General features: G+C 47.2%; 1 protein-coding gene across 1 annotated transcript in view; it reads left to right on the forward strand.

The window, feature by feature from the left end:
* TECPR2 (tectonin beta-propeller repeat containing 2) overlaps positions 1-25979 on the forward strand; it is a 73761-nt gene that overhangs the window by 9599 nt on the left and 38183 nt on the right. Inside the window, exons 2-7 of the mRNA XM_006839534.1 lie at positions 4665-4793; positions 5361-5492; positions 12505-12662; positions 16370-16682; positions 19469-19601; positions 25492-25812. Coding sequence (XP_006839597.1) covers positions 4665-4793; positions 5361-5492; positions 12505-12662; positions 16370-16682; positions 19469-19601; positions 25492-25812 — 1186 coding nt within the window. The remainder of the gene's footprint in view (positions 1-4664; positions 4794-5360; positions 5493-12504; positions 12663-16369; positions 16683-19468; positions 19602-25491; positions 25813-25979) is intronic.

Raw genomic sequence — 25979 nt, forward strand, 5'->3', positions numbered from 1 at the left:
AGCACTCGACCCACCACAAGGTCAACAGTTCAAACTCACCAGCCGCTCCTCAGAAACCCTATACAGGGCCTCTATGGGTCAGAACTGACTCAGAACTGACTCGTTGGCACTTAACAACAGTAACAAATAACACCCAAAGTGCATTTGCCTGACAGCTTCTCTCTCCCTGTGGAAGTAACCTGTAGTGCCCGTGATTTCACAGGATGGATTGCTCCTGTTCATTAGCTGTTGGGAATCTACTTTCAAATCTTTTTGGCCGCGACTCCGTAACAAAATGTATTCATCTGGTGGCCATTCTCCCTAAATGGATCTATAAATGCAGTTTGATTCCAATAGATTTTTTTCAGAATGCCAATTGACACACTGATTTTACAATGTATGTAAAGTTGTAATGGGCCAAGAATAATTGGAGTTCTGGTGTGGTGCTGTAGGAGAAGCACTGAACTGCTAGCCACAAGGTTAGCGGTTCAAACCCATCGACTGATCCTCAGAAACCTCATACAGGCCAGCAGCAGCAGCAGAATTAGGATGCTAATGAAAAAGAGCACGTTGGAAGAAGTTTGTTGTTGTTAAATGCCCTTAAGCTCTGACTCAGAGCGACCCTGTGCACAACAGAGCGAGACACCACCTGGTCGTGCCCCATCCCCACGATTGTTGCTACACTTGAGCCCATTGCTGCTGCCACTGTGCCAACCCATCTTCTTGGGGAGCTTCCTTTTTTTCACTGACCCTCCGTTTTACCAAGCATGATGTTCTTCTCCAGGAACTGGTCCCCCCTATAACATATCCTACGTGTGAGAGGCAAAGTCTCACCATCCTGGCTTCTAAATAGCATTCTAGCTGTACTTCTTCCAATACAGATTTATTTGTTCTTACAGTCCATAGTACTTTTAATATTTTTCTCCAACCCCGTAACTCAAATGCATCAATTCTTCTACAGCCTTCCTTATTCACTGTCCAACTTTCACATGCATAAAAGGATATTGAAAATACAATGGCTTAGATCAGGCGCTCTGTAGTCCTCAAACTGACATCTTTGCTCTTGAACAATTTTAAGAGATCTTATGCAGCAGATTTGCCTAATGCAATAAATACATTGTTTGATTTTTTTTTTTGGCAGCCATTTGTGCTTAACTTTAAGTTTTTATTATGAATTGAGTGATAGTTTACATGGGAGAACGTCGGTTTTACACTCATCGTTTCATTGCAGTGATTACAATCCCCTCCGTGCATCAGCATTCAACAATATTTGCTTCTATTGTCTCTCTTTGTTGTTTGGGGGATATACACCAAAACACTCAGGAATATATAAATAATTTAAACAGCAAAAGGGCACATTCTGCAAGCCCCCTCCTGGCCACCAGCACACAGTCCTTCTCTCTCCATGGGTCCAGAGTCCTCAGCTGCTCTGTCTCTCCATGTCCTCATCTCTGCGTCTATCTCGGGTGTCGCCGTTCCTTTTGATAGGGTCCCACATTCTGCTCTTGCTCCTCTCCCTCCATGGTCCCAGTGTCCTCCATTCCTGGACCGCCATTGTTGGATTTCTTGATTGGTGCTTCCATGAGTGCTGATTGTGAATCCAAACAAAATGGACTCTGGCAGTCTTCACTTACCGTGATTTTTTTGTTGGTCGAGGTGAGGATTTTTGTTTTCTTTGCATTGAGGTGCAATCCATACAAAGACTGTGGTGTTTGATCTTCATCAGTAAGCATGTTAAATCCTCTTCCCTTACAGCAAGCAAGGTTGTATATCATCTGCTTATCACAGATTGCTAACGAGTCTTCCTCCAATCCTGATGCCAAGTTCTTCATAAAATACACCTTCTTGGGTTATGTGCTCAGCAGACAGATTGAATAAATGTGGTGAAAGAATACAAACCTGGCGCACACCCTTCCTGACTTTAAACCATTCAGTGTTCCCTTGCTCTATTTTAACAACTGCTTTCTGGTGTATGGGCAGGTTTTTCAAGAGCACGAATAGTGTTCTGGAATACCCATTCTCTGCAGTGTTGTCCGTAGCTTGTCCTGACTCTCAACGGTCAAAAGCCTTTGCATGGTCCATAAAGCACAGGTCAGCATCCTTCTGGTGTGTTCTCTGCTTTCAGCCAAGATCCAGCTGATGCCAGCAGTGATATCCGTCATTCCACGTCCTCGTCTGAAGCCGGCTTGTACCGGGAGTTCCCTGTCAATGTGCTGTTTCAGCGATTTTGAATGATTTTCAGCAAAATTTTACTTGAATGTGATGTTAATGATATTGCCCTATGATTTCCACAATTAGTTGGATCACCTCTCTTTGGAATGGTAGAAGTGCTCTCTTGGAAAACAAGATGATTGAAACTTCAATGATTAGGCAGTTTGATATTGACATAAGTTTTAATAGACTGATGAAACAAAATAGAGAAGTCAGAAAACACATGTATGTATGTGCATACTTGAGTTATTGCAAAGGTAGTGTAAGGACCAAACTGATTTTACCTACCTAGAGACTGCTTGACTAAACTCTAGTCAGGCTCAGGAAAGCATTTTAAATAGACAAGGCCTCAGTTTTTAGTTCCCTCCAGAGACAAGGTCAATCTCCATTCTGTACATTAGCCTGAACACGTCCTCTAGCTCCAAGAATATGATATATGTATAAATAGCCAGGCAGCTCAAGGCCAGAAGCCAAGATGTTTTCCTTTACCCTCGCCTAAGAACAAAGACCACCAGTCCTGACCAATTAAACTGTAACATCTCATAGTTTGCCAATTGTTAACCAATCCAAAGATTGTAAAGCTGAGAAACCTGAGCTGTTTGAAAATTCTATAAAAACCCTGCAGACAATGAATTCGGGGCTCTTTCCCTATTCCGAAATGTCGGATAAGGTTAGAGACCTGGCTCGAGCTTGATTAAACAACCCTTATGTATTTGCATTGGTACACGGCTCCTGGGTGGTCTTTGGGGACCCTGAATTCCGGGCATAACAGTGGTATTACAGAGTTGTCTCAATAAATAGCTTGGGGAAATTGGATATGAATATGAGGAAAGAAATGAAGGTTGATCCCCCTCATCAGTTGCTTCGCTTTATAGAGAATCTGCATTTTTCTCTCTCTTTAAGGTCTCCAATGGTAAGAGTCCAGCTCCTTGTTTTAGGTCCAATGGACATTCTCTTCTCCATTCGCCCTCTGGACTTAAGCAAGTAAAGTGCTTCTGTTTCGCTTTTAGATCTTTAGAAAGTTGTATGAATATTCAAGTTTTAAGCCACTGTTCTTTGTTAGTAAAAAAAGAAAGATAAAAATACTGGTGAGGCAGCTCATATGAATTGAATAGTTTCATTTCTTCTATGAGTGTTCTTAAATGTTTCAATATGTTTCTAATGTGTTATTGATATGCTAGTGGTTTCAACTGATGGGTAAGCTTTGTCCAGCAAAGGAAGCTCAATAAGAAAGCCTTGCCAGACGCCACAGTTCCCATGATTCTGCTCACAATGACCACTGTTTCTTGGGTGCCGTTTTGTCTTGTTTGTAAAGGGAACACTGCCTGCCAAGGAGCTTAAGGTTAGCCAAGTGGCAGCCTGATGGCAAAGTGTTTGCCCAGAAAACCTTCCCACCAAAAGCCTTTTTTTTTTCCCTTAGGTTTTTTATTGACTGTAATTCTGTGTGAAGAAATTACAGTTGCTAAAGGGGGGGCAACATGAAATGCGCTGTCTTGAAAGTTAGAACTTCAGGAAATAGGAAAGTTCAGCATACAATAGATGAGCTCCAGCTGGGCAGAGACACCTTAAAGAGACAGAAGAATGACACCCAAGTCTGGGTCGTCCTCCTATCAGAAGAGACGGACAGAGGACGAGGAGATACCCTTGGAGCCCCGCAGTGTGTGTGACCCTGGCCAGGGACTCTGTCTCAGGTCATTCCTCTGTGGGACTCTTCCCGATTTGTCCAGCGTTCACAGGGACTGGACCAGGAATTGCTCCATGATTCCCAGCAGCGTTTGTGCCAGTCTGGTAGCTGTTGATCAGTCTGGCTCCTTTCCTAAACTACAAGACCCACTTGTTTGTGCCCCCCACACCCAGCCCAGTGTTAGCCTCACAACCCTCCATTCTCAGTGCGCGTTTCATCTTACACTGTAGCGTCTTCTCATAGGCTGTCTGATGCTATTCAGATCTATCACCACGGAGGGACTGTTAGGTGCCATCGAGTCGGTCCCGACTCACAGTGACCCTGTGTATGCATAACAGAAACACTGCCAGATTGCTATTTCAACAAAGCTAGGACAGTAGTCCTGGGGTGGCGCTGTGGGTTAATGCGCCAGGCTGCAAAGCCATTTGAACTGCAAGGTTAGCAGTTCAAGCTCACCAGCTGCTCCTCGGAAATGCTATACAGGGTCGCTATGGGTTGAAATTGACTTGATGACACTTAACAACAAGGACAGTAAAGTCTGTTTTTAAATGAGGTGGTAAATGAGGGATGGCCGTGGTTTGGCTTTGAGGAATGACTTATTGGCACCACCTCTGGTTTAACCATTTGTAGTGCCTGCTCTGGGTTCTCTTTCTGGTGTTTGTGTCTTGCTTGTCAGGAAATACGAGTGCACTTGGTGGAGCTCTCCTGCCAGCCTGCTGCTTCCTGGTTTGCCATTTGGCAGAGTTACCTGGTAGCAGGGGCCCTTGTTTGCAACTTTTCTGTCTTCCAGGGCCGAACCGAGTCCATCACGGTGGTAAAGCTGCTGAGCTGCTTCGACGACCTTGTGGCTGCGGGCACAGCCTCAGGCAGGGTGGCAGTGTTTCAGCTGGTGTCTTCGCTGCCGGGGAGAAACAGGCAGGTGAGGACATACCATGTGAGGAGCCCTGGTGGCATAGTGCTTACTCACTTAGCTGCTGACTGGAGGGTTGGCGGTTCTCACACACCAACGGCTCCATGGGAGAACGCTGAGGCAGTCTGCTTCCCTACAGGTGCCAGCCTGGGAAGCCCTGTGGGGCAGTTCTCCTGTGCCCCTCAGGGTCCCTGTGAGTGAGAATTCCTTAACAGCAACTAGTCTGCCTTCACGGTTGTAGCGTAACTTAGCTCCTCACCAAATGCCTCCTGGGCTTTAAAACCACGAATCCTCACCTGCTCAGCACATGTATGCTCAGAAAAATGTTACATTGTGCTGTCTACATTTTTGTTCCTGACGAAAAACGCACGTGGGTGGTTTGCAGTTTGCTTCATTCTCTGGTACATTCTCTATGGGTTTGCAAGATGGGGGGCAGGTGGGACCTCAGGTGGGCGTGTGTAGGAACACAAGACTGTGAAAAGCAGCTCCTTCAGAGAGAGGAGGGAATGTGTGCCCTTGGAGTCTCAGCCCTTGCCTCCTCCTCTCCTTCTGTGTCGTTCTGTCGTCTGTGAGTAGCTGCGAAGATTTGATGTTGCCAGTATTCACAAAAACAGCATCACAGCTCTGGCCTGGAGTCCCAATGGCATGAAGTTGTTCTCAGGAGACGACAGAGGGAAAATCGTCTATTCTTCTCTGGATCTAGACCAGGTAAAGAGGGATTCAGAGGTGGGGTGGGCTTTTCCCAGTTCTTAGAGATGGGAAGATGGTCAGTTGTAGTTTTCATTTGCTGGCATTCTTTTTTTTTTTAATGTTTTATTGTGAATGATGTGATATTTTACACGGGAGAACATTAGTTTTACATTCATCCTATCGTATATCATTTCATTACTTGCCGGCATTCTTTTTTTTTTTATTTAATGTTTCATTGTGAATGATGTGATAGTTTACATGGGAGAACATTAGTTTTACATTCACCCTATCATATGTTGTTTCATTATTTGCCGGCATTCTTGTTCATGTCCGCTTTATCATCTCAACTGTGATTTGTAACTTTTTCTTCCAGGGACTTTCTGATGTTTCTCATCTCCCACTTCTGTGACTAAAGAGCTGCTGGCCTCGGGTTTTGTTTCTTACCACTACTTAGAAATGAGACCATTTACATTCCCCGTTCCTTGAAAGAGTCGGAGGAATGATGCCACCAAGTGTCTCCTAGTCACAAGGACAAACCAGAGCCAGTGATTCCAGGTCTGGGGGTGAAGGGTTCACCCCTGGCCTCTGAGAGAACCTGGGGTGGGAAAGTGGCAGGTGGGAGTTCTCCTTTACCTTCCTACCCGCTCTGAGCTGTGAGCTCTTGGCTCCCACATCCTGTGGAGGCACCGGGCCCAGCGGGAGGACCATAGGCTAATCCTGGCAGAACTGAACCCAAATAAGCATTTGCTCCAAGGCTGCACCTTCTTTGCTGTACTTTACCTGGGCTTTGTCTGTCCTGCTGCGTTGTCTGTCTGTCAGATCCTTGGGATGCAGTCCTTTTCTTATAGCTGTCATTCCTAGTAGGGGTTCAGCCCTTACTAGCTGTGAGTGGCTATTAAGCTTTCTGACCTAAGACAGCCAGCTAGTTCAGCCATTCATCAGCAGTAGTTGACCTCCTGTTTGGTCTCTGAACCCCTTGTTGTTGTTGTTGTTGTTGTTGTTAGGTGCTATCGAGTCGGCTCTTACTCTTAGCAAACCCGTGTGTAAGAGGATGAAACACTGCCTGGTGCTGTGCCGTCATCACGTCATTGGTACGCTTGAGCTCGTGCCTGTGGCCAGTGCACCAGTCCGTCTTCTTGGGGGCCTTCCGCTCTTTCTCTGATCCCCCACTTTACCAAGCATGGTGTCCCTCTCCAGAGATTGATCCCTCCTGAGAACCATGTCCAAAAAATGAGGGACGAACCCCTTACTCTTCCAAATGACTTAGGAGTTCACAGAGCATTTGTTGGTGCAGGTTCAGTTTATTGAACGCACCTGGTCAGAAATGAAAACAGACATCTCAAAAGCTTTGCTCATTTATTTTAAAAGAGCAATTAAAAAAACAACAACAACAACTGTGACGTGCTGATAAAAATGACATTTGTGTGTGTGTGTGTGAAATGTACCTTTTCTTTTAAAAAAAAAAGCAAAACTGAACTAAAAAGTGTGGTGGTCTTGCTTAACTCTTCTGCCAGTCTCTCTGATGTCTGACTTGATAGAAAACAGCTGGGTTCTATATTCACTCTGTGGCGGTACCTTCTTTCAGTTGACATATGTAAAGTCCGTCCGGCTCCACACAGACTTGTTGGTGGAAAAGGGAGATATATATATATTTGATTTTTTTTTAGGGAGAGATATTTTAATAACCTTTTTGGCTACTCATGGGTACTCTTCTTTGATAATACTCCCCAACCTGACAAAAGAGGTTTCTTTAAAGGTTCGTTAAAATGGAGAATCTGACGCATACTGATTGAACTTTTCCTCTGTTTTACACATCGACTGGATCTTTTTACCCACACATGGTTTTCTGATATTGTCTACATTGGTTATTTGGAAACTACTACTTCACAAAGTGATGTCCAGCTTCCAAATGTCAACACATTTGATTATGCAAATGTCAAAAAAAAAAATCACCCTTGCTAATACTGCCGTCTTTGTGATGAGAAAAGCCTGTTACCTATTGGGAAGCTGTTAACGCATGGGGTTGGATACAGGTGTCCACGATTCTAATCTTCTCTCAAAAGCTCCAATGTTTTCAGCAGCAGCAAATAACATCACTTGTTTTCCTAGAGGCAACAGGCTCACTTTTTTTTTTTTTTTCTTCAAGAACATGTCTGCCAAATGTCCAAGTTTGGATAATTATAGTATTCCAAGTAGAAATGGTGTTTTGTGGGAAAGGCAGCTGGTGCAGCCAACTACCCAACAGTCACACAAAAGCTGCCTTGAGAACCCTTTGTGCGTCAAAACCCTTTGTCATGTAGGGTAGTGTAGAAGACTTTGTACTCAAGGGGCAGAAATATACACAGCAAAGTGGATGCGCCTTCAACAACTTCTACATGAACAATGAAGTCAGTGACATTGGGTGTGTTCTCCAGGCTGCCTTCCTCCCTATCCTTTTCCAAAGGATTTCGCCATTACTGACATAACCTTACTGTGCCTAAGCTTCTCATCTAACCTTTTTGGTTCCTGTTGTCAGTTTGACCACATAGAGAGAAGTCTATAAAAGAACATCATGCTCAAGGCAGACTTTTTTCTTTTTTTTTTTTAAACTAATTAAGCTAAACTTTTATTTAGTGTAAAGATGATTTCCGGGCACAGTTTTGGTTTAATGGGTACAAATTTCCTCAAGGCAGTAGTTTCAGAAGTCATTCAACCTCAGTGGTTTCAGAAGGTCTGGATTCTATGAGGATCTGAATTTCTGTTCCACATTTCCCCCTTTTGATCAGGATTCTGCTAGTGAATCAAAGGGAAACTCATTTTCTTTTGGAGGGGGGGTGTTTGGTGGTGAAGTATAGCGTTGCGTGCCACTGCCTTCACTCAGGCTGGGCTCCCTGAGTCACAGGATTCCTGCCCCAACAGTACAGTGGCAACCCCATGAAAAGGCAGACACTTTCTTAGTGTTATGATGAACATGGTTTTGATCGCATGTTGTTGTTGTTGTTAAGTGACATTAAGTCAGTCCTGACTCATCGTGGTGCCATGGGATAAGTACTTTACCTCAGTGTCGGTTTTAACCGCAAGGTCAGTGGTTCAAACTCACCCACCACTCCTTGGAAACCCCATGCAGGGTTGCAATGAGTCAGAACCAACTTGACAGCACTTCACAACAACAACAACAACTTAGGGTTTCCAAGGAGCAACTAGTGAGTTTCAACTGACAACTTTGTGGTGAGCAGTCCTTGCTTATCCTACAGTGTCACACCGGGACCTATTTGTTGACATCGAGTCGGTTCCTACTCACAGTAACCCTGTATAGGGTTTTCCGAGGAGCAGCTGGTGAACTTGAACTGCCGACCTTGCAGCTCAAATGACTTTACAGTCAAGCACATTAACCCAGCTCCACCTGTGAACCCAGTTTGCTCTCCTCCACCAACTAACAGCGGCATGCCTACCTCAGATAGGTGGGGTCCACCACCAGCAGACCCATGTAGCCGGCCTCCACCATATGATGGGGTGACTGTGGGCCCTCTGGAAGGGAAATGGATACTGCAAGAACGCCACTGAGTGAAGCTGAGTTTGAGGAAATCATGAGGAGAAATAGGGCAGTCTCAAGCAGTGCCATTTCAAGAGCTGTGTCTGATGCCAGTGCTGGTGATTCTGGGAGCTCTATTGAGACATCGGAGTCCTGGTGTGGCGCTGTGGGTTAATGTGCCAGACTGCAAAGCCTCAATTGATCTGCAAGGTCGGTGGTTCAAGCTCACCAGCTGCTCCTCGGAAACCGTGTACAGGTTCGCTGTAGATCAGAACTGACTCAACGGTACTTGGCAACAACAACAGTTGAGACATTGGTAACTGCAAGTTCTGTAATTAAACCATCCAAAGTATCTGCTGATGACCATTACAAAGTCCTTATTAGCTCTTTGCAAGATTGCCTTCGTGGAATTGCATTCAAGTCTTATGGTTCTGCATCAAGACGTGAGCCGTCAAGAGAAAGGGACCATAGTAAGTCATGAGAAAGGAGTCGACATCATAAACCCCATAGTAGAGATCATCGTGATGGCTAGTACAGAGAGAGAAGCAGAGAACGTGAGAGACATCGTGGTCATGAATAAGGCAATCCAGAGGGAGGTTTTTAAGTTTGGATTTAACTTGCAGTGGAATTAAGTGCATTTTACTGTATTTTGCAAAAACATGCATCCTCTCATGTCATTTTCCACCTCAAATCTCATGAAGTACTTATGTCCCCCAAAGACTGGGATCCATGAAGGGCCCCTTCCTTGCCCCTGAGTCTCCCTTCCTCTCTGGGATGGCTGTGCATGGATGCTGCTCTGCGTTTCCTCAGAGCAATGACTAATGGCTGTGTTCTTCCCACATGTGGACTCAGGGAGAGTGGGAATATGTCACATACTAAGCTTTTAAAATCTTGGTTAAAAAAAAAAAAACACACACAAATTAATTACTTAAAGAATCATTTAAAGATAAATAACAACTGTTTTGCCTCAGGTCTGCAGGGTGTAAGGGACTACCCCAGTTTTCATCCTAAGCAACAGGAAAATACAAATATACAAGAAAAAAAATTTTTTTTTTCCTGGAAGTAGTGGTTCTCAGAGTGTGACCTGCTGACCCTTTTCATCTTGTCCACTTGCACACTACTTCTTACAGAATTAACTGTTTTTGAGTTATCCATATTATTGCCAGTTTTATTTTTAAACATTTTGTGACTGGATTATTTGTGCATGGGATCATTGGTATTTCTTAGAACTGTTTGCTTTCAGAGGTTTTTGTGTGGGTGTCTTTTTTTAAGTATTCTGTCTTGTTGAAAATTCAATTGCCTTTTTAGCATTTTTCTATCAAAATTGATTTTATTTTATATCTAAGTGTTAATTTTTGTGATTTCTTAAGCTTTCTTAAGTTTTAATTAAAATGGGAGGAAGTATGGACACAAATTTTTTTTTTAAGTTCATGTGTCATTGAAGAATGCAGTATATTTATTGATTGTCTTTTTGTTCATGTAACGCTCTTCTTTCAAAGTGCTTACAGCTTAAGTGTAGCCAAAAGTATTTGAGATCTGTGTGGTAGACTACATGGTATTCTTAAGAAAGTCTGTGGACATCTCCACATCACTCAGAATGACCCCTTTCATTAAAGCCCTTGACACCTTTGGGGGAGATGCAGGTTTCAGAAGTTTCTCTGTTTTGGGCTTGGTAGTGGTTAAACAACTGCGCGCACAAATGCCTGGAATTGTGCACCTACAAAGAGGGAATTTCACGGTCTGTTAGTTTTACCAATAAGTCTGATTGCTGTTTCCCTGACTGCCCTGCCGCACTCCCCATCCCCTAAAAAAAACCTGCCTGCCATGTTGCAGCAGTACGTCTGAAATGATTCAGGAAGCTAATTCAGAAGAGTGAGCTATAGAGACAGTAGTCAGCCTCTCTTCACTTTAAAATGTTTCCCCTTCCCCCAACCCACCCTGTAACTATCATAGAATGTTTCTTTTAGCAAGAAAATCTGTTCTTAACTTTTTACAGCAGTGGTCGTATGCAATGTTCTTCCTTTTGGGATTGACTAAGTTTACTCAGCATAATGCCCTTCAGGAGCCCTGGTGTTGTGCCGTGGGATAATGCATGGGACAGAAAAGTGGGTTTGAACTGCCAGGTTGGTGGTTCAAACTGACCGACCACTCCTTGGAAAGCCTATACAGGGTTGCTGTGAGTTAGAACTGACTTGATGACACTTAGCAACAACAGTGTTCTTCAGTTTCCGATGTTTCAGTGTTCTTTAGTGTTACATAATGTCCCATTGTGCACATGTACCAAAGTTTGTTTAACCATTCTTCTGTTGATGGGCATTTAGTAGAAAGATTCTAGACGCCAAGAAAGACAGTTTCAACAGTAAAACGCCTTCCAGAACTTATCCTTGGTTCTTTAATATACAAAGGCACTTCAAAAAGTTTATAGGAAAAATGGAATGGAAAGAGAAATGGAATCTTTCCACAAACTTTTAGAAGGGCTCTCGTAGTCAACACCATTTCTTGCTAATGTCCTGTTTCCTACGACCCTTTCAGTTGTCAAGGGTACAATGTCCTCACAGTTCCTTCAAATGCTTCATGACGACAAGGGTTATTATATGGCCTTAAAGGACTGATCATTGTATTTTAGCAAGTATTTTCATTGTGTTTCAGATGACAGTTTACACAGCACATTGGGTTCCCATTGAACAATTTCTGTACACAGTGTTCTGTGACATGGGCTGCAGTTTTCACAAGGTGTCAGCAGTCCCATTATTTCCATTCTGTTTGTTCTGTTTCGATTTATCTAGCTTCCCTGCCCTCCTTGCCTTCGGGTCAACATTGACTGTTGGGTTTTATAGTTAGTTGATTGTTTAAAGGAACACCTTACTCAGGGTGATATCATTCATTTTATAAGTCCGTCTGTTACTTGGCTCTGGAAGTGGCTTCAGTTCCAAGTTCAAAGAGCATCTTAGAGCAGTAGTGTCTGGGGTTCCTCTTGTCTGTATTGGATCAATAAGTCTGTCCTTTTTGAGAAGTTTGAATTTTGTTCAATGTTTTCCCCCATTCTGTCTGGGATCTTCTGATCAGATTGGTAGTGGTGGTAGACAGGCATCTTCTATCTAGCTCTTTAGCCTCAGGCTAGAAGACAACAGCGTCCCCAGGTCATGTGGACGCATCACTGGACCTATTTTACAACATGATGTGCATTCATTTGAGAATAACTGAGGCATTATACTTAAGTATAACTTAAGCGCTATTCTTTGAACTATCTACTGAGAACATTCCAGTAGAAACCATTGTCAAGAGTTTTGTTCCCTGTTAGTTTGTCATGGGTGGTCAATATTAAAGTTGGCTGTATTTTCATTAGTGAGGACCTTTCCAGGTAACTTTACTGCAGTGGATTGACAGTGAATGTAAATTGTGTTAAAGCATCAACTTTAGGTGCAAACCAACTTAAATATGAAGAGTAGATCAACACTCACGTCGTAGAGCACGCCGCGTTGAGGGTTGGCGTGGGCTCACCGTGACTCTCTTTGGCAGGGCGTCTGCAGCTCCCAGCTGGTGTTGGAGGAACCCTCTTCCATTGTGCAGCTTGACTATAGCCAGAAAGTGCTGCTTGTCTCCACCCTACAGAGAAGTCTGCTCTTCTACACGGAAGAGAAGGCCGTCAAGCAGATTGGGGCCCAGCCAAGGAAGACGTGAGTAAGCTTCAGAATCTGACCCAGGCTGCTCTGATGCTGGCTCTGCTCACAGAGAGCACTGACAGACCCCATCAGCACCCACAGCGCCTCTGACCTGGGAACTCCTGGGGGAGCCCCACCTACCTAGGACGCTATTCCCACGGAGGTCATCTGGTCTGTGTCCACTCCTGTACAGGCGTCCCTTTCACCAGAGGCCCAGCAGGGGACTGATGTGGGGCTCAGGCCTTCATCAGCCAGTGCTTCCTGGACACTTCTGTGCCCTGTGGTCCTCGTGTACTCTCTGCACTGAGGTACTGTGCACAGCGAGCACCAGATGCCCACCTGCCCTGTGCCCTGCGGTCCCCGCATACTCTTTGTACTGGGCGTTCACCCACCCTGTGCCCTGCGGTCCCCACCTGCTCTCTGTAGTGGACATTCACCCACCCTGTGCCCTGCGGTCCCCGCGTGCCTTCTGTACTGGGTGTTCACCCACCCTGTGCCCTGCGGTCCCTGCGTGCTCTCTGAACTAGGCGTTCACCTGCCCTGTGCCCTGTGGTCCCCGCATGTCTTCTGTACTGTGCACCCACCCACCTTGTGCTCTGAAGTCCTTGTGGGCTCTGCGCCCTGGTGCCCATACACTCTGTGCACTGCAGGGGCCTCAAGGAGAACCCTAGTAAGATGTGTGTCCCTGCCATGTGGAGATAGCAGAACTTAGACACGAGAATTGTTCCTCACTGTGCTAACTGCAGGCTGCTGTAAGAGTTTGAGTAGGCTGCTGACCCTGGATGGGGTCAGGAACGACTTAGGGAAGAGGTGGGGCCTGAGGAAGGAGTAGGAATTAGCTCCAAGAAGGTGAAGGACTCCAGGCTGAGAAATCGCTTGGATTTCACCCTCCTTGATCCCACCAGCTGGAGAAGGATGGCAAAGAGAAGACTGGGAAAAGTCAGCAGCCCACACGGTGCCCCCACCCTGAGCTGCACTGTGGGGCTCAGCAGCCAGATGGTGAGGGGCAGCAATCAGTGAGGGTGGGGTCGACCGAGAGTATCCTGAGAGGGTGAGCCAAGGAGCAGGGAATTCTGCCCCCGGATAAGGGGCCCCACTGCCCACAGAGACTCAGGCTGGGTGCTGTAGAAATGGGGGAGTAGACCAGGCGTCGGTGAGGCCCACCAAGGCTGGGTGCCCATCTGTCGGGTCAGGGTGGTGCCTAGGCTGGCCGTGCCTACCTGACAGAGTGGGGGTTAGGCCACGAGGTGGGGGCAAGGCTGGTGGTGCCCATCTGATGGGTCTGGGGGATGGCTAAGCCGGCAGTGCCTGTCTGTATCAAGGTGGGGGTTGGGGTCAGGCTGCAGTACCCGCCTGTGTCAGGGCAGGGAGGGGGGTGAGGTGCCCATCAGTGATGGGTCTGGGTATAGGGCAAGGCTGTGGTGCCCATCTGTGATGGTCGGAGGTGTCAGGTCAGGATCCAAGGCCGGTGGTGCCTGCCTGTGTCAGGTGGGGGAGTAGAGGCAAGGCCCTGCTGTGCCTGTCTGTGAGATGGGTCAGTGTCAGGGTGTCCCGAGCCTGGCGGTGCCGATCTGTTTGGTCAGGGTTGTCGAGTTGGGGATGAGCCTGGCAGTGCCCTCCTGTGATGGTTCTGGAAGCAGTTGGTGAGGTCAGATGATAGGAACCCTCACAGCTGTGTGCTCCCATCCTCCTGTGTGCTGGGCTGGGGAGCACAGGGAAGCTTATTATTCTCTCTGCATGGCGGCCCACCAGCTGTTACAGAGGCTCTTGCATCTGACCCCCTGTTAATTCACCCACAATTGGCCCTTGTATGCATAGTCTCCTGACTTGACCCTTGAGCCATCAGCAGAGTTTGGAGTGTAGGGCTGCTGACTGCAGAATTCCACAGCCTGCTCTTCTGCCTGGTCTGCGGACCTTCTCCTGTACCATGTCCTCTGCCCTGTACCCCCAGCGCCTGGTCCATGACATTCTCCTGCGCCATGTCCTCTGCCCTGTGCCCCCAGCGCCTGGTCTGCGGACCTTCTCCTGCGCCATGTCCTCTGCCCTGTGCCCCCAGCGCCTGGTCTGCGGACCTTCTCCTGCGCCATGTCCTCTGCCCTTTGCCCCCAGCGCCTGGTCCGGTGACGTTCTCCTGCGCCATATCTTTTGGGAAGAACCAAGCAGAAGTCATCAAGCTGACTTTGATTTAAGGCAACCCCTGTATATCAGAGTAGAATGTGCACTCTGTAGTTTTCTGTAACTGATTTCTGGAAGGAGATCACCAGGCCTTTCTTCCACGCCACATCTGAGTGGAGTCAGACCTCCGACCTTTCAGATAATAGCCGAGCACGTTAACCATTTCCACCATCCAAGGACTTTTTGGAAAGAAGGCAAAATGTAAAGAGGGATTACCAAATTGATTGCCTTTCCCATGGATTGTGTGCCTGACAGTCTTTCTTTTCAAACATGACCTCTGACCTCTTGAAGGGAGTCTTGGCCCTCTGTGACCCTCTTGGGCCTGGGAGCAGCTGCGTCTCCTAGAGTCATTGATGGAAAGCATGCTCAGTGCCCGGCCCTGTTCCAGCATTTAGAGTCCAGTCAGAATGAGCCTGTTGTTGGAGGACGCACACTCTGTTGAACTCAGTACCACTCACACCAAAAGGGGAACTGGAAAGCAACGTGCCTTAAAGGCTTGTATCTCGGTTGTGTGCCGTTTCCGATGGTAGTTACAAAAGGACATGGGCGTGTCTGCCCCTGGAATGCTTCATTCACAAGTCACCCAATCATTCAGTCAGCAGGTGTCTGCTGACGCCTGGTGTGCGCACCCTAGACAGTGGCACGCAGTGAGGGAGAGGACAGACAAGTTGACAGACAGGACCTAGCCCTCCTGGCCCCTCATGACAGAAGAGACAGCCCATAGCCGTAGAACTAAGTACATCATCACAATGCTTCAGGAAAGTAGTCGGGGCAGATGGGATTGCAGGGGAAGGTCTTCAGCAGGTAGAGCATTCCAGGCTGAGGGAACAGCAGCTCTGACACCAGGTTGGCCTGGGCTTGGGATGGTTGAGGTGCAGGAAGGAGGCTGGTGGCCTGGGGTCTTAGGCGAAAGGCAGCGCTCTTTTTACTGTCGATCTTGGAAAAGTGTTGTGAAGAGAGAACTGGAAATACGGTTCTGAAAACATGAATTCTGGTAGAAGTGGAACATGGATCCATAGCAGAGCTTGTAGGTGCTGTCAGCTGATAGGATGATGAGTACCCCAGGCATCAGTACCCATGCTGTCTAGTTGGCCCCAACTCCTTGCAACCCCATGTGTGCAGAATTGAACTCTGCTCCATAGGGTTTTCAGTGGCTGGGTTTCTTCTAAGGCACCCCTGACTGGACATGACCCTCTATATGTTTGGTTAGCAACCAAACACATTTTTGGTCCCTCCTCCCCTTCCAGAACTCCCCCAGGGATGATAAAAATCAAACAAACTAAAGCCATTGAGTCTATTCCAGCACATGACAACCCTGTGTAGGGTTTCTGACTTTATAGGAGCAAACCGCTTCCTCTTTTCTGAAGCAGGGATGACAGTAATTTAATTAACGAAAACACAAAAGATAGAAAAGGGCAAGATCTGCCTTGTTTGGCCTTTGTCAGTTCATTTCAGGACTTGGAGTTCATTTCCCTTGTTGTTCATTTCAGGACTTTCCAGCTGTCTCTTAAATCAGTCTCTGTGTTTGCTTTCTCTCCCCATTTCAGCGCTGGGAAATTCGGTGCTTGCTTTATACCAGGACTCTGTAAGCAGAGTGATCTAACCCTGTATGCATCAAGGCCCGGGCTGCGACTATGGAAGGCTGACGTCCAGGGAACCGTCCAGGCCACATTCATCCTGAAAGACGTCTTCGCCGGGGGCGTCAAGCCGTTTGAACTGTACCCGCGCCTGGAGCCCGCTGATGGGACGAGCTGCAGCATGCCCGAGAAGCACCTAGGGCTGGTCTCGTGTTTCTTTCAAGAAGGCTGGGTGCTGAGCTGGAATGAATATAGTGTCTATCTTCTGGACACGGTCAACCAGGTATGGGCTGTGATGGCGCCTCTGTGGAGCATCAGCAGCGACTGCAATGCTTCTCAGGCCTGGCAGTTACATTGGCGCTCACCAGTAAAACCCAATAAAGGCCTGGTAGTGTGTGTAGAGGGGCCCTGGTGGTGCATCAGTTAATCACTCTGCTGCTGACTGAAAGGTTGGGGCTTCAAACCCACCCTGCATCTCCACAGGAGAAGGCCTACAAAGCCTTATGGCCCATTTCTGACACACGGGGTCGCTACGAGTCAGACTCGACTCAGTGGCACCCAACAATATTGGTAGATTTAGAAAAACACTTTGTTTAGATAATCACAACCCTGTCCCTTCACCAAGGAACTCTAGTAGCATAACCCGAGTCGGGCTGCTAACCTCAGGCAGATTGAAACTACCAGCCATTCTGGGGGAGAAAGATGAGACTTTCTGCTCCCATAAAGATTTACAACCTCAGAAACCCTATTCAGGGTCCCTATGAGTTGGAACCAACTCCACGGCACACCACCAACAACAACCCTTCACCAAGAAATAATGTGTGTGTGTGTGTGTGTTTTATTATTATTTAAACAGGAAATTATAATCTATTGGGATCATATTTTCTCTGACTGTCAAATTACTGTGACTCAAATGTGGGGGAAACAGGAACCAGAAGACTGGTAGCTGCAGCTCCTGCCAGGACAGCCGCTGCCTGCGCACAGGGCTCTTTCTCCAGCTTGCTTTCTCCTCCATGTTCTTTTGCATTTTTTTTTTTCTTCCTGATTCATAAAGAGCCATGTTGTTTTGCCAGTCGTTTCTACTGCGTCTTCTGTACTTAATGTGCCTTGGACCATTTTACAGCTTCATAAAATCCTGGTGGGAAGCTGCCCCTGTTGAAATCAGGGTGTTAACAGGCGGTGAGTGTAGGCTGACTCAGGGACTTTGAAAAAAGCAACTGTTTGGTTTCATTGTCTCCTCGTCGGTGCCACAACACTTCAGACTAGACCTCCCCCAGCTGGTATTCCTCCTTCTTGGACCCGGTGAGAGGGGCCTTGTCTTCAGAGACTGTTTGTGTCAACAAAAAATGAAATTTCTGGTCTCCTTCATCTCGTCCTCACCGAAGGCCTCTTAATTATTGTCATCAGCCATGCCTGACAATACTAGTTTAGTACAGACACAGTCACCCAGGAGGGCAGAATCAGACTAGATTCTAACACCGTGGTTATGCCCTCTGTTGCTGTTGTTAAATACCGTCCAGCTGGTTCCGACTCATAGTGACCCTGAGTAGGGTTTCTGAGGAGCAGCTGGTCAGCTTGAGGTGCTGATTGTGCTAGTCCAGTGACCTTGTGGTCCAGTGCTTGTCCTCCCGCGCCATACCAGGCACCCTGCAGGACCCTAATTCACAGACTCAGACTGCTCCATCTTTCTCCTGTGGAGCTGCTGGTGAGCAGCCAGGCAAGTGTGTTTAACCATGCTGTCACTGGGCATCTCTAACCTGCCTGAGCCTACTTTCCTCATCTGTGAAATGGGGAAGGCGAGGGTTTGAATTTTGGCCCCCAAGTCTATTGCTTTCATTATGGGACATTTTGAAGAGCATCTGTGCCCTCTTCCCCAGTTACAGAGAGAACTGAACTTTTCTCTTTCCCATCTCCCTTTGGAACTTAGGTATTCTCGTTAATTATTGGGGTCCAGACACTGTGTACCTATGTATCAGTTCTTTTCATCCATCTAGTAGGTATAATTAACTTCATTTAATAAGGAGAGCATGGAGACAGAGGGACTCCTAGGAATTATAGGTCTGTCCATGATCAAAGGCTGCTGGCCATGATCAGAGCCCGCTCCTCTCCATGGCAACACCACGGTGACTGGCAGCTCCGGCAGTGCCTGTCATGTTTCTTGCTGGACAGGAAGATACTGTAGAATTAGCAACAGCGGTCGAGACTCTTTAAGAAGATAAAGAGTCTCTGATTTGCTCTGTTGACTGGGAAGAAAGAGGCTTTCTGTAATCCGTATGATCTCAGAATGGCTGGCTTGCTGTCTACTACCACGTAATGTAGGGGAACCGTCCCTCCCACTGTTCGGTTCACAGACTCAGCTCCCCCACGGGAGACCACAGTATAGGGGTCTAGACCTGTCCACATCATGCCGGCCTACCCAGGGGGCGCCTCCCTGTGTCCATTGAGCAACCCTGAGCCTTGTTCTTACTTATTTTAACCACGGTTTTGACTAACCTTTCACCTCCCTACACTGTAATAAAGTGATTTGACCTGTGTAGGAGCCCTGGGTCTTCCTGGGGGTGAGCTGCTTAGAAAAGAAGCTCCCCACAGAGGGAGTTTCTGGACATGGTTCGCACAGCCCCAGTGAGCAGGCAGGAGAGGAAGTGAAGCCCGGGGAATGGTGCCTGCCAGAGGCACAGCCTCGGAGGAGGACAGGCACCTGAGGCGGGGCAGAGGGGGCAGGGGCAGTGGTGTGAGACCCAGCACACCAGGGAGATGAGCTCCGGTTTTCACAGGGTAGGGACATGGGTCCCCCAGGGGCTGGTGGTGGGAGAAGACTGCTGTCCCTGTCATGTCAGTGCACTGCTGACAACAGTCCACTTCTCTGTGAGGTGATTGCATTTCTCTTAAGAATTTTCAGAAAATGATCATAGCAAAGTGCAATTATTATTAGACTGACTTGTTGTTCTGTAATAACAATTTGCCCTAAAACACAGCTCCTAGCTGTTAGACTTATTTGTAGTCTCACGCATGCGCTTATACATAACACTATCTCCGTCTCCTGACTTGGTGACTTTTTTGTTGTGACAGGTCACAATTGCAGGCTTGGAAGGAGCAGGTGATATTGTGTCTGTTTCCTGCACAGACAATGAAATATTTCTCCTCAAAGGTGATCGGAACATTATCAGAATTTCGAGCAGGCCTGAAGGATCCACCTCACTAGGTTTGTATGTGTTAGACAGCGGCCTGTATGTGTCAGGGAAACGCAGCACTCTCTTGTATGTAATTGCAGCTTCTAAACTTGCTGCAGTTGTTTTGTTTTGTTTTGTTTTTAAAAGCTTTTATTGTGAATTGAGTGATAGTTTACATGAGAGAACATCAGTTTTATACTCATCCTATTGTATTTTGTTTCATTGCAATGATTACAATCCCCTCCATGCATCACCATTCAACAGTATTTGCTTCTCTTCCCTCTGTTTTTGTTTGTTTGTTTCTGATGTACACAAAAACACTCAGGAATATATAATCATTTAAACAACCCAAGGCACATTCTGCAAGCCTGTCTCTTGGCCGCCAGCACCCAGCCTTTCACTTTCCATGAGTCTAGAGTCCTCAGCTGCTCTATCTCTTCATGTCCCCGTCTCTGCCTCCATCTCTGGTGTCACTGCTTCTCTGAATAGGGTCTCACATTCCGCTCATGTGCTTCTCCCTTGATGGTCCTAGGGTCCTCAGTTCTTGGAATGGAAGACTGACTACTTCCCACTTTATGTGATAAAACTTCTGACTTTACAGTTGTGACGATAGCAATTCATTATGATAACAGTTACTCACTATTGAATCATAAGAATCTTATCCCCATCTCCTTTCACCAGACCTGTCTAGACAAGATGAAAACTCTTCAGTGGGGATTCTACCTTCCCACACACACTCGGAAACTAAACTCCCTCTTGAAAACTTGTAAGCCAGCCACTTTGTGCCTATAGACCTCCCATTTTAGGTAGCCAGTATCTTAAGTTGCCTGCCCCTATCAACCCTGTGTACAGAGTAGTTAGGATTGATCCTTGATGTGAAGACTCCTTCCCTCTCAGTTTTGAGCTACTACATCCATAAGTATAGGTCAAGTTCATCAAATTGTAGCAGTTTTCACTTGTTTCCTTTATCAAATTTCTTTATCTTCCTCTGTTAGAGTTCTGATCATCAAGCCTTCAAAGCTAGGTCAAATTAAACCTGCTATTGTTTTGCTACTTGTAAATTACTATCACTGTGTTTAAACAAGGGTTTCGTATGAATCTCATAATGCTGTGTACAATCTTTTCTGGAAAGTGACCTGACTTTAAGACTTGTGCATGTGATAGAGTTACGTCCGAGATCTTGAAAGATGTGGAAGTTGAGTTAGTAGGAAGGTGAATTCAGAACCATTTTTTTGATCCTTGACACCCTGTGTGGGGTATTAAATGGGATTACAGTTCCCAGAGACAAGATATTGGCACATTTAGGTCTGTCGTCTGGGACACACCTTTACCCTTTACGTGTTCTTCCTCATGGACTCCTCTGTGCTGCTGACATGCTTCATACATGCCATACAAGCCCAGAGGCCGGGGCCCAGGAGCTGACCAGCTCTTCTCTTGCACGCCTCCATGTGCTCATTGGTCGGCTTGTTCCTGAGATGACAACAACAGTTGTGTGGGCCCCTACTTCATCATCACTGTCACCACCTACTCTGTGCTTGCTCTGGCCAGCAACTGTGCTAAGGACTTAGCTTTCTCCATCTCTTGAAATCCCCAAAACAGCCCATCAGGAAGGTCCTGACTCCAAGGATAAAGGAAACTCAGGCCCAGAAAGGAGGAGGAGAAGCTAGCTGGCCAGAGCCACCTTTATAGCCTCCAGAGTGAGCAGAGGGTGATTCCACAGGCATCCTGCTGGCCTCTTTGTGACAGGTCATTGAGGAGAGTCCAGCCAGGTCTCCCTGCCAGTCCATCTTCCCCCACGACTGGTGTGGCCGGGCTCATGTCTCTGGGGGAGTGTGTGTGGACGGCCCTCTAATCTCTAGTCTGTGACTTCTACCACACTGCAGCAGGCCTTCCCTCTGCACCCACAGGCCTGAGCCACTCTCTCCCCCTCTTCACGGAACACCTGTGGGCCATTGTATTTCTTATTTCTTCCCTTCTGACCTCTGATTTGACTTTGTATTTACCTCCCCACGGAGTAATAAGTGTTTTGAGAACAAGGGTTTTATGTGACTGTCCCGAGACCCTGTGTAGCACGTGGCCATAGTAGGCCCTCAGACAGTGTCTGTTCATGAACAGTGTCCTTTTCACCCAAAAGACACAGGTGGCCAGTGAGTGACAAGCGAGCCCAAGGCCACTGCCCTTCTCCAGGTTTCTGTGTCAGTCCCAGTTCTTACTGCCTCCCTGGGTCAAGGTCAGACAGCCGAGGCTTTGTCATAGCTCTGGACAGCAGGGGGCTCCTTCACTGTGGCTTCCCCCTAAGCCTCGTCTAAGGGGAGTGCTGCCGCCGAGAGCAAACGGGCACCCACCTGGGAACACTCAGGGCCACGGTGGGCGGGCAAGTGTGCGTCTTACACAGAGACTTGATCTAGGATGCACTACAGCCCACCTGGTGGTGTGGTGGGTTAAGCAGCTGACCACAGGGTTGGTGGTTCACACTCACCAGCCGCTCCACAGAAGAGTAAGGCTGTGTAATCCGTAAATATTTACAGCCTCGAGGACCATAAGGAGCGCTACTCTGTCCAGTGGTGTCACTAATAGTGAGCCAGAATTGGCTGGACAGCAGCCTTCCATCATCTTGCTGTGCTAGACTACACACAGGACATGGGGCCGACAGGAGAGAGAACAGTCTCACGTGTTAGCCAGCTGTGTAGCACCGGAAATGATGTGATTGGAGAGACAGCGAAGTGCTCTGGTCAGCAGTGTTTCCTATGCTGCCTTTAGCACATGGCGGGGGCGGGGGGCTCAGGAAAAGATGAGGAGAAGAGAGGGAATTAGGCCTTGAGCCATAGAGGCAAAGTTGGGATAAATATCATTCCAAACTCATAGGTGTTTTTTAAGTTTTTATTGTGAACTGAGTGATAGTTTACATGGGAGAACATCGGCTTTACATCATCATTTCATTGCAGTGATTACAATCTGTGCATCATCATTCAACGGTATTTGTTTCTATTCCCTCTGGTTTTGTTTGTTTGTTTGTTTGGGGGGTATACACAAAAACACTCAGGAATATGTAATAATTTAAACAACCAAAGGCACATTCTGCAATCCTGCCTCCTGGCTGCCAGAACCCAGTCTCTCTCTTTCCATGAGTCCAGAGCCCTCAGCTGCTCTCTCTCTCTCTCTCTCTCTCTCTCTCTCTCTCTCGCTCTCGCTCTCGCTCTCGCTCTCGCTCTCTCGCTCTCTCGCTCTCTCGCTCTCTGTCCTCATCTCTCCTCCATCTCTGGTGTCGCTGCTTCTCTGGATAGGGTCCCTCATTCTACCTGTGCTCGTCTCCCTTGATGGTCCTAGTGTCCTCTGTTTCTGGACTGTAAGATTAACTACTCTCCCCTTTTTGTTACAGAACTTGTACCTTTACAGTTGTAATAGTCATAACTAGTGAGGATAACAGTTACTCAGTATTGAATCATAAGAATCTTATTCCCATCTCTTTTCATCAGACCCATCTAGACAAGATGAAAACTATTCAGTGGGGACTCTGTCTCCCCCTCCCACACTCCTTCCCCCCGCCACCCCCCTCACACACACTCTTAAACTAAACTCCCTCTTGAAAACTTATAAGCCAGTCACGTCATGCCTTTATTACCCCTCATTTTAGGTAGCCAGTTGCCTGTCCCTACCTACCCTGTGTACAGAGGGGATAGGATTAGTGCTTGATGTGAAGACTCCTTCCCTCTCAGTTGGTATTTTGAGCTACTACATCCATAAGTATAGGTCAAGTTCATCAAATTGTCAGATGGGTACTGTGTGTTCTTGTGTGTCTCCCCTCACTTTATATCATCTGGATACTTCACTCTCAGTTCTAGCCTTCCATGGTTCTGTCCTTTTCCATGGGCTCAGGTGTCCCCAGGTCTCACCACACTTCGTACCAACCAGCCTTTCCTCTTCTCTCTCTCATCCCCAGGTCAGTGAGAGTCTATGGAACATGGCTGAACTCAGCCCATTTCTTCATTTTTGCCTTTCCCCCTCTTCCACTCACCAGTAGACCAATGTGGTCACCAGCAAGCCTACATTCCTTTTCATGTGTTCCCTTTGAGTTTCAGTCTTAGAGGGGATTTGTCCTGAAAGGACTTGATTGCTTGCCTTGCTGTCTCTCCAGTGAACAACTTTCTTGTTCTTTTAGTAGCCAGTCATACTACCATTTTTGTTATGGATTTTTCCTGCTGATCTTTCTTTGAACATGTATCTTCTGTCGCTCTAGCTGTTCCCAAACTCATAATTTTTATAGGTAGTAAATAAGCGTGGACTCGTGGGTTTATGAGCTGGGGATCCTCTAAAATTGTGTCATCAGGGGCCGGCGTGGCTTCCAGAAAGGGGAGGGACATGGTTCTCAGAGGCTAAGCTCTAGACCACTGCTGTCCAGCAGGATCTGCTGTTTGTCCTCTGCGCTGACCAATCGGCTTGGTCTGCAGACTGCTCTGGGCAGCATGCAGCCAGCCTAGTGCTCACTGATCTATCCCCAGGGTCTGGAGCAGGAACTGAAGGGTGGCCGATGGCCACAGTAGTCCATGCCAGGAGTTCCTTTCTGGTCCTGGTGGCCTCCTCGTGTTGCCCTAGTGGGACCTGACCCCCATCGCCCTACCCTTACTCTGCTCTTACTTAATGTCCACATTGACGTGGTCCATGCACTTCTCTGTCCTGGGCTGATTTTAGGGAAATTACCATTCCTTATCAGCGCCCTCTTAAGTAATATCAAGTGCATTCCGAGGCTTAGTGTAAGTGTGAGGCCTCACTAAGCCCAGTTAGATATACTGGCATCAACTTCTTTAGATATAAGTTGTAAATCCAAGTGGGAATGCTCTAAGTGCTGTTTCCTCATTATTGAGTGATTTTACTGATGTTTACAGATGAGCTTGCTGGAGAACAAATCCATGCAATGGGATCCTTTATGGCTGTGAGCTTGCTGGAGAACAAATCCATGCAATGGGGATCCTTTATGGCTGTGAGCTTGCTGGAGAACAAATCCATGCAATGGGATCCTTTATGGCTGTGATCGTCACACATTAGCTTTTGTGGTTCTTTTGCTGTTAGAACTGCTGTCTCTTGGCAGCTCAAGCCCCCCCCAGTCCCCTCTAGGAGAGCACAGACCTGGGGACCAGCTCATTGACTTCCTCCTGGGTTGTTCGGTGCCACTGAGTTAGCTTTGACTCATTGCATCCTGATTCAAGTGCAGCAAAACCCTCTCTGGTCCTGCACCCTCCTGACAATTGTCATGTTTGAGTCTGTTGTTACGGCCGTTGTGTCAGTCCACCTTGTTGGGGATCCTTCTTCCTGTCGCTGGCTCTCCACTTAACCATGCATGATGTCCTTCTTCAGGGACTGATCCCTCCTCACAGCTGGATAGACAGCTTCGAAGGATCATTCTGGCTGTACTTCTTCCAACGCAGATTTGTTTGTTTATTCTCCCAGCTCACAGTGTATTCAATATTCTTCTCCAACACCCGTAACTCAAACACATTGATTCTTCTCTGGTCTTCCTCATTCGTTTTTCTAACTTTCATATGCATATGAAGCTGTTGAAAATACCACGGCTTGAATCAGGTGCACTTTAGTCCACAAACTGACAGCTTTGCTCTTAAACATTTTATAAAGGTGTTTTGGGACGCAGTTGTTTGATATCCTGACTGCTGCTTCTATGAGTGTTGATTGTGGATCCAAAGAAAATGAAGTCTTTGAAGACATCAGTCTTTTCTGTTTATCATGATGTTATTTATTGGTCCAGTGGTGAGGATTTTTGTTTTCTTTACATTGAGTTGTAATCCATATTGAAGGCTGTGGTCATTGATCTTCATCAGTAAGTATTTTAAGCTCTCTTTGCTTCCAACAAGCAAGGTCGCTTGCTATCCTCCTGGGTAACTTGTCCTAAACCCAGCTTTTCTTCCTCAGGGAGAGACAGTCTGGAGACATCAGGGTGTGCACAACACATCCATGTGCAGCGCTTGGACAAGCCACCAGGGACCCTGGTGTCTGCGACGCGGCTCCGGGGCTCCTCAGTGGCCAGTGAGCCCATGAGCCGGAGCAGCTCGCTCAACTCCACCGACAGTAGCTCTGGGCTGCTGCCAGTTGGGCCCCTTGCTGCCTCAGAACCCAGGCAGGACAGCCAGCCCTCCTCCAAGAGATTCAGTGTGATCAGCTCTGAAGACTTTGACCAAGAGCTTGTTGTGAAACCAATCAAAGTGAAGAAGAGAAAGAAGAGGAGGAACCCAGGTACGGTCTCTGACAACTCGCACGCAGGCTCAGTTCGCCTTGGGGGCCTTCTCCCTCTGTGGGTACTGAGTGTCTCCCAAGTTAGAAACAGACTCAGAGAGCAGAGGGGCTTCCAGAAGTGACCCACCCCTCCCTCAGAGAGTAGAGGGGCTTCCAGAAGTGACCCA

Source organism: Chrysochloris asiatica, unplaced genomic scaffold, assembly GCF_000296735.1.
Source record: "Chrysochloris asiatica unplaced genomic scaffold, ChrAsi1.0 scaffold00025, whole genome shotgun sequence".
NCBI lineage: Eukaryota > Metazoa > Chordata > Mammalia > Afrosoricida > Chrysochloridae > Chrysochloris > Chrysochloris asiatica.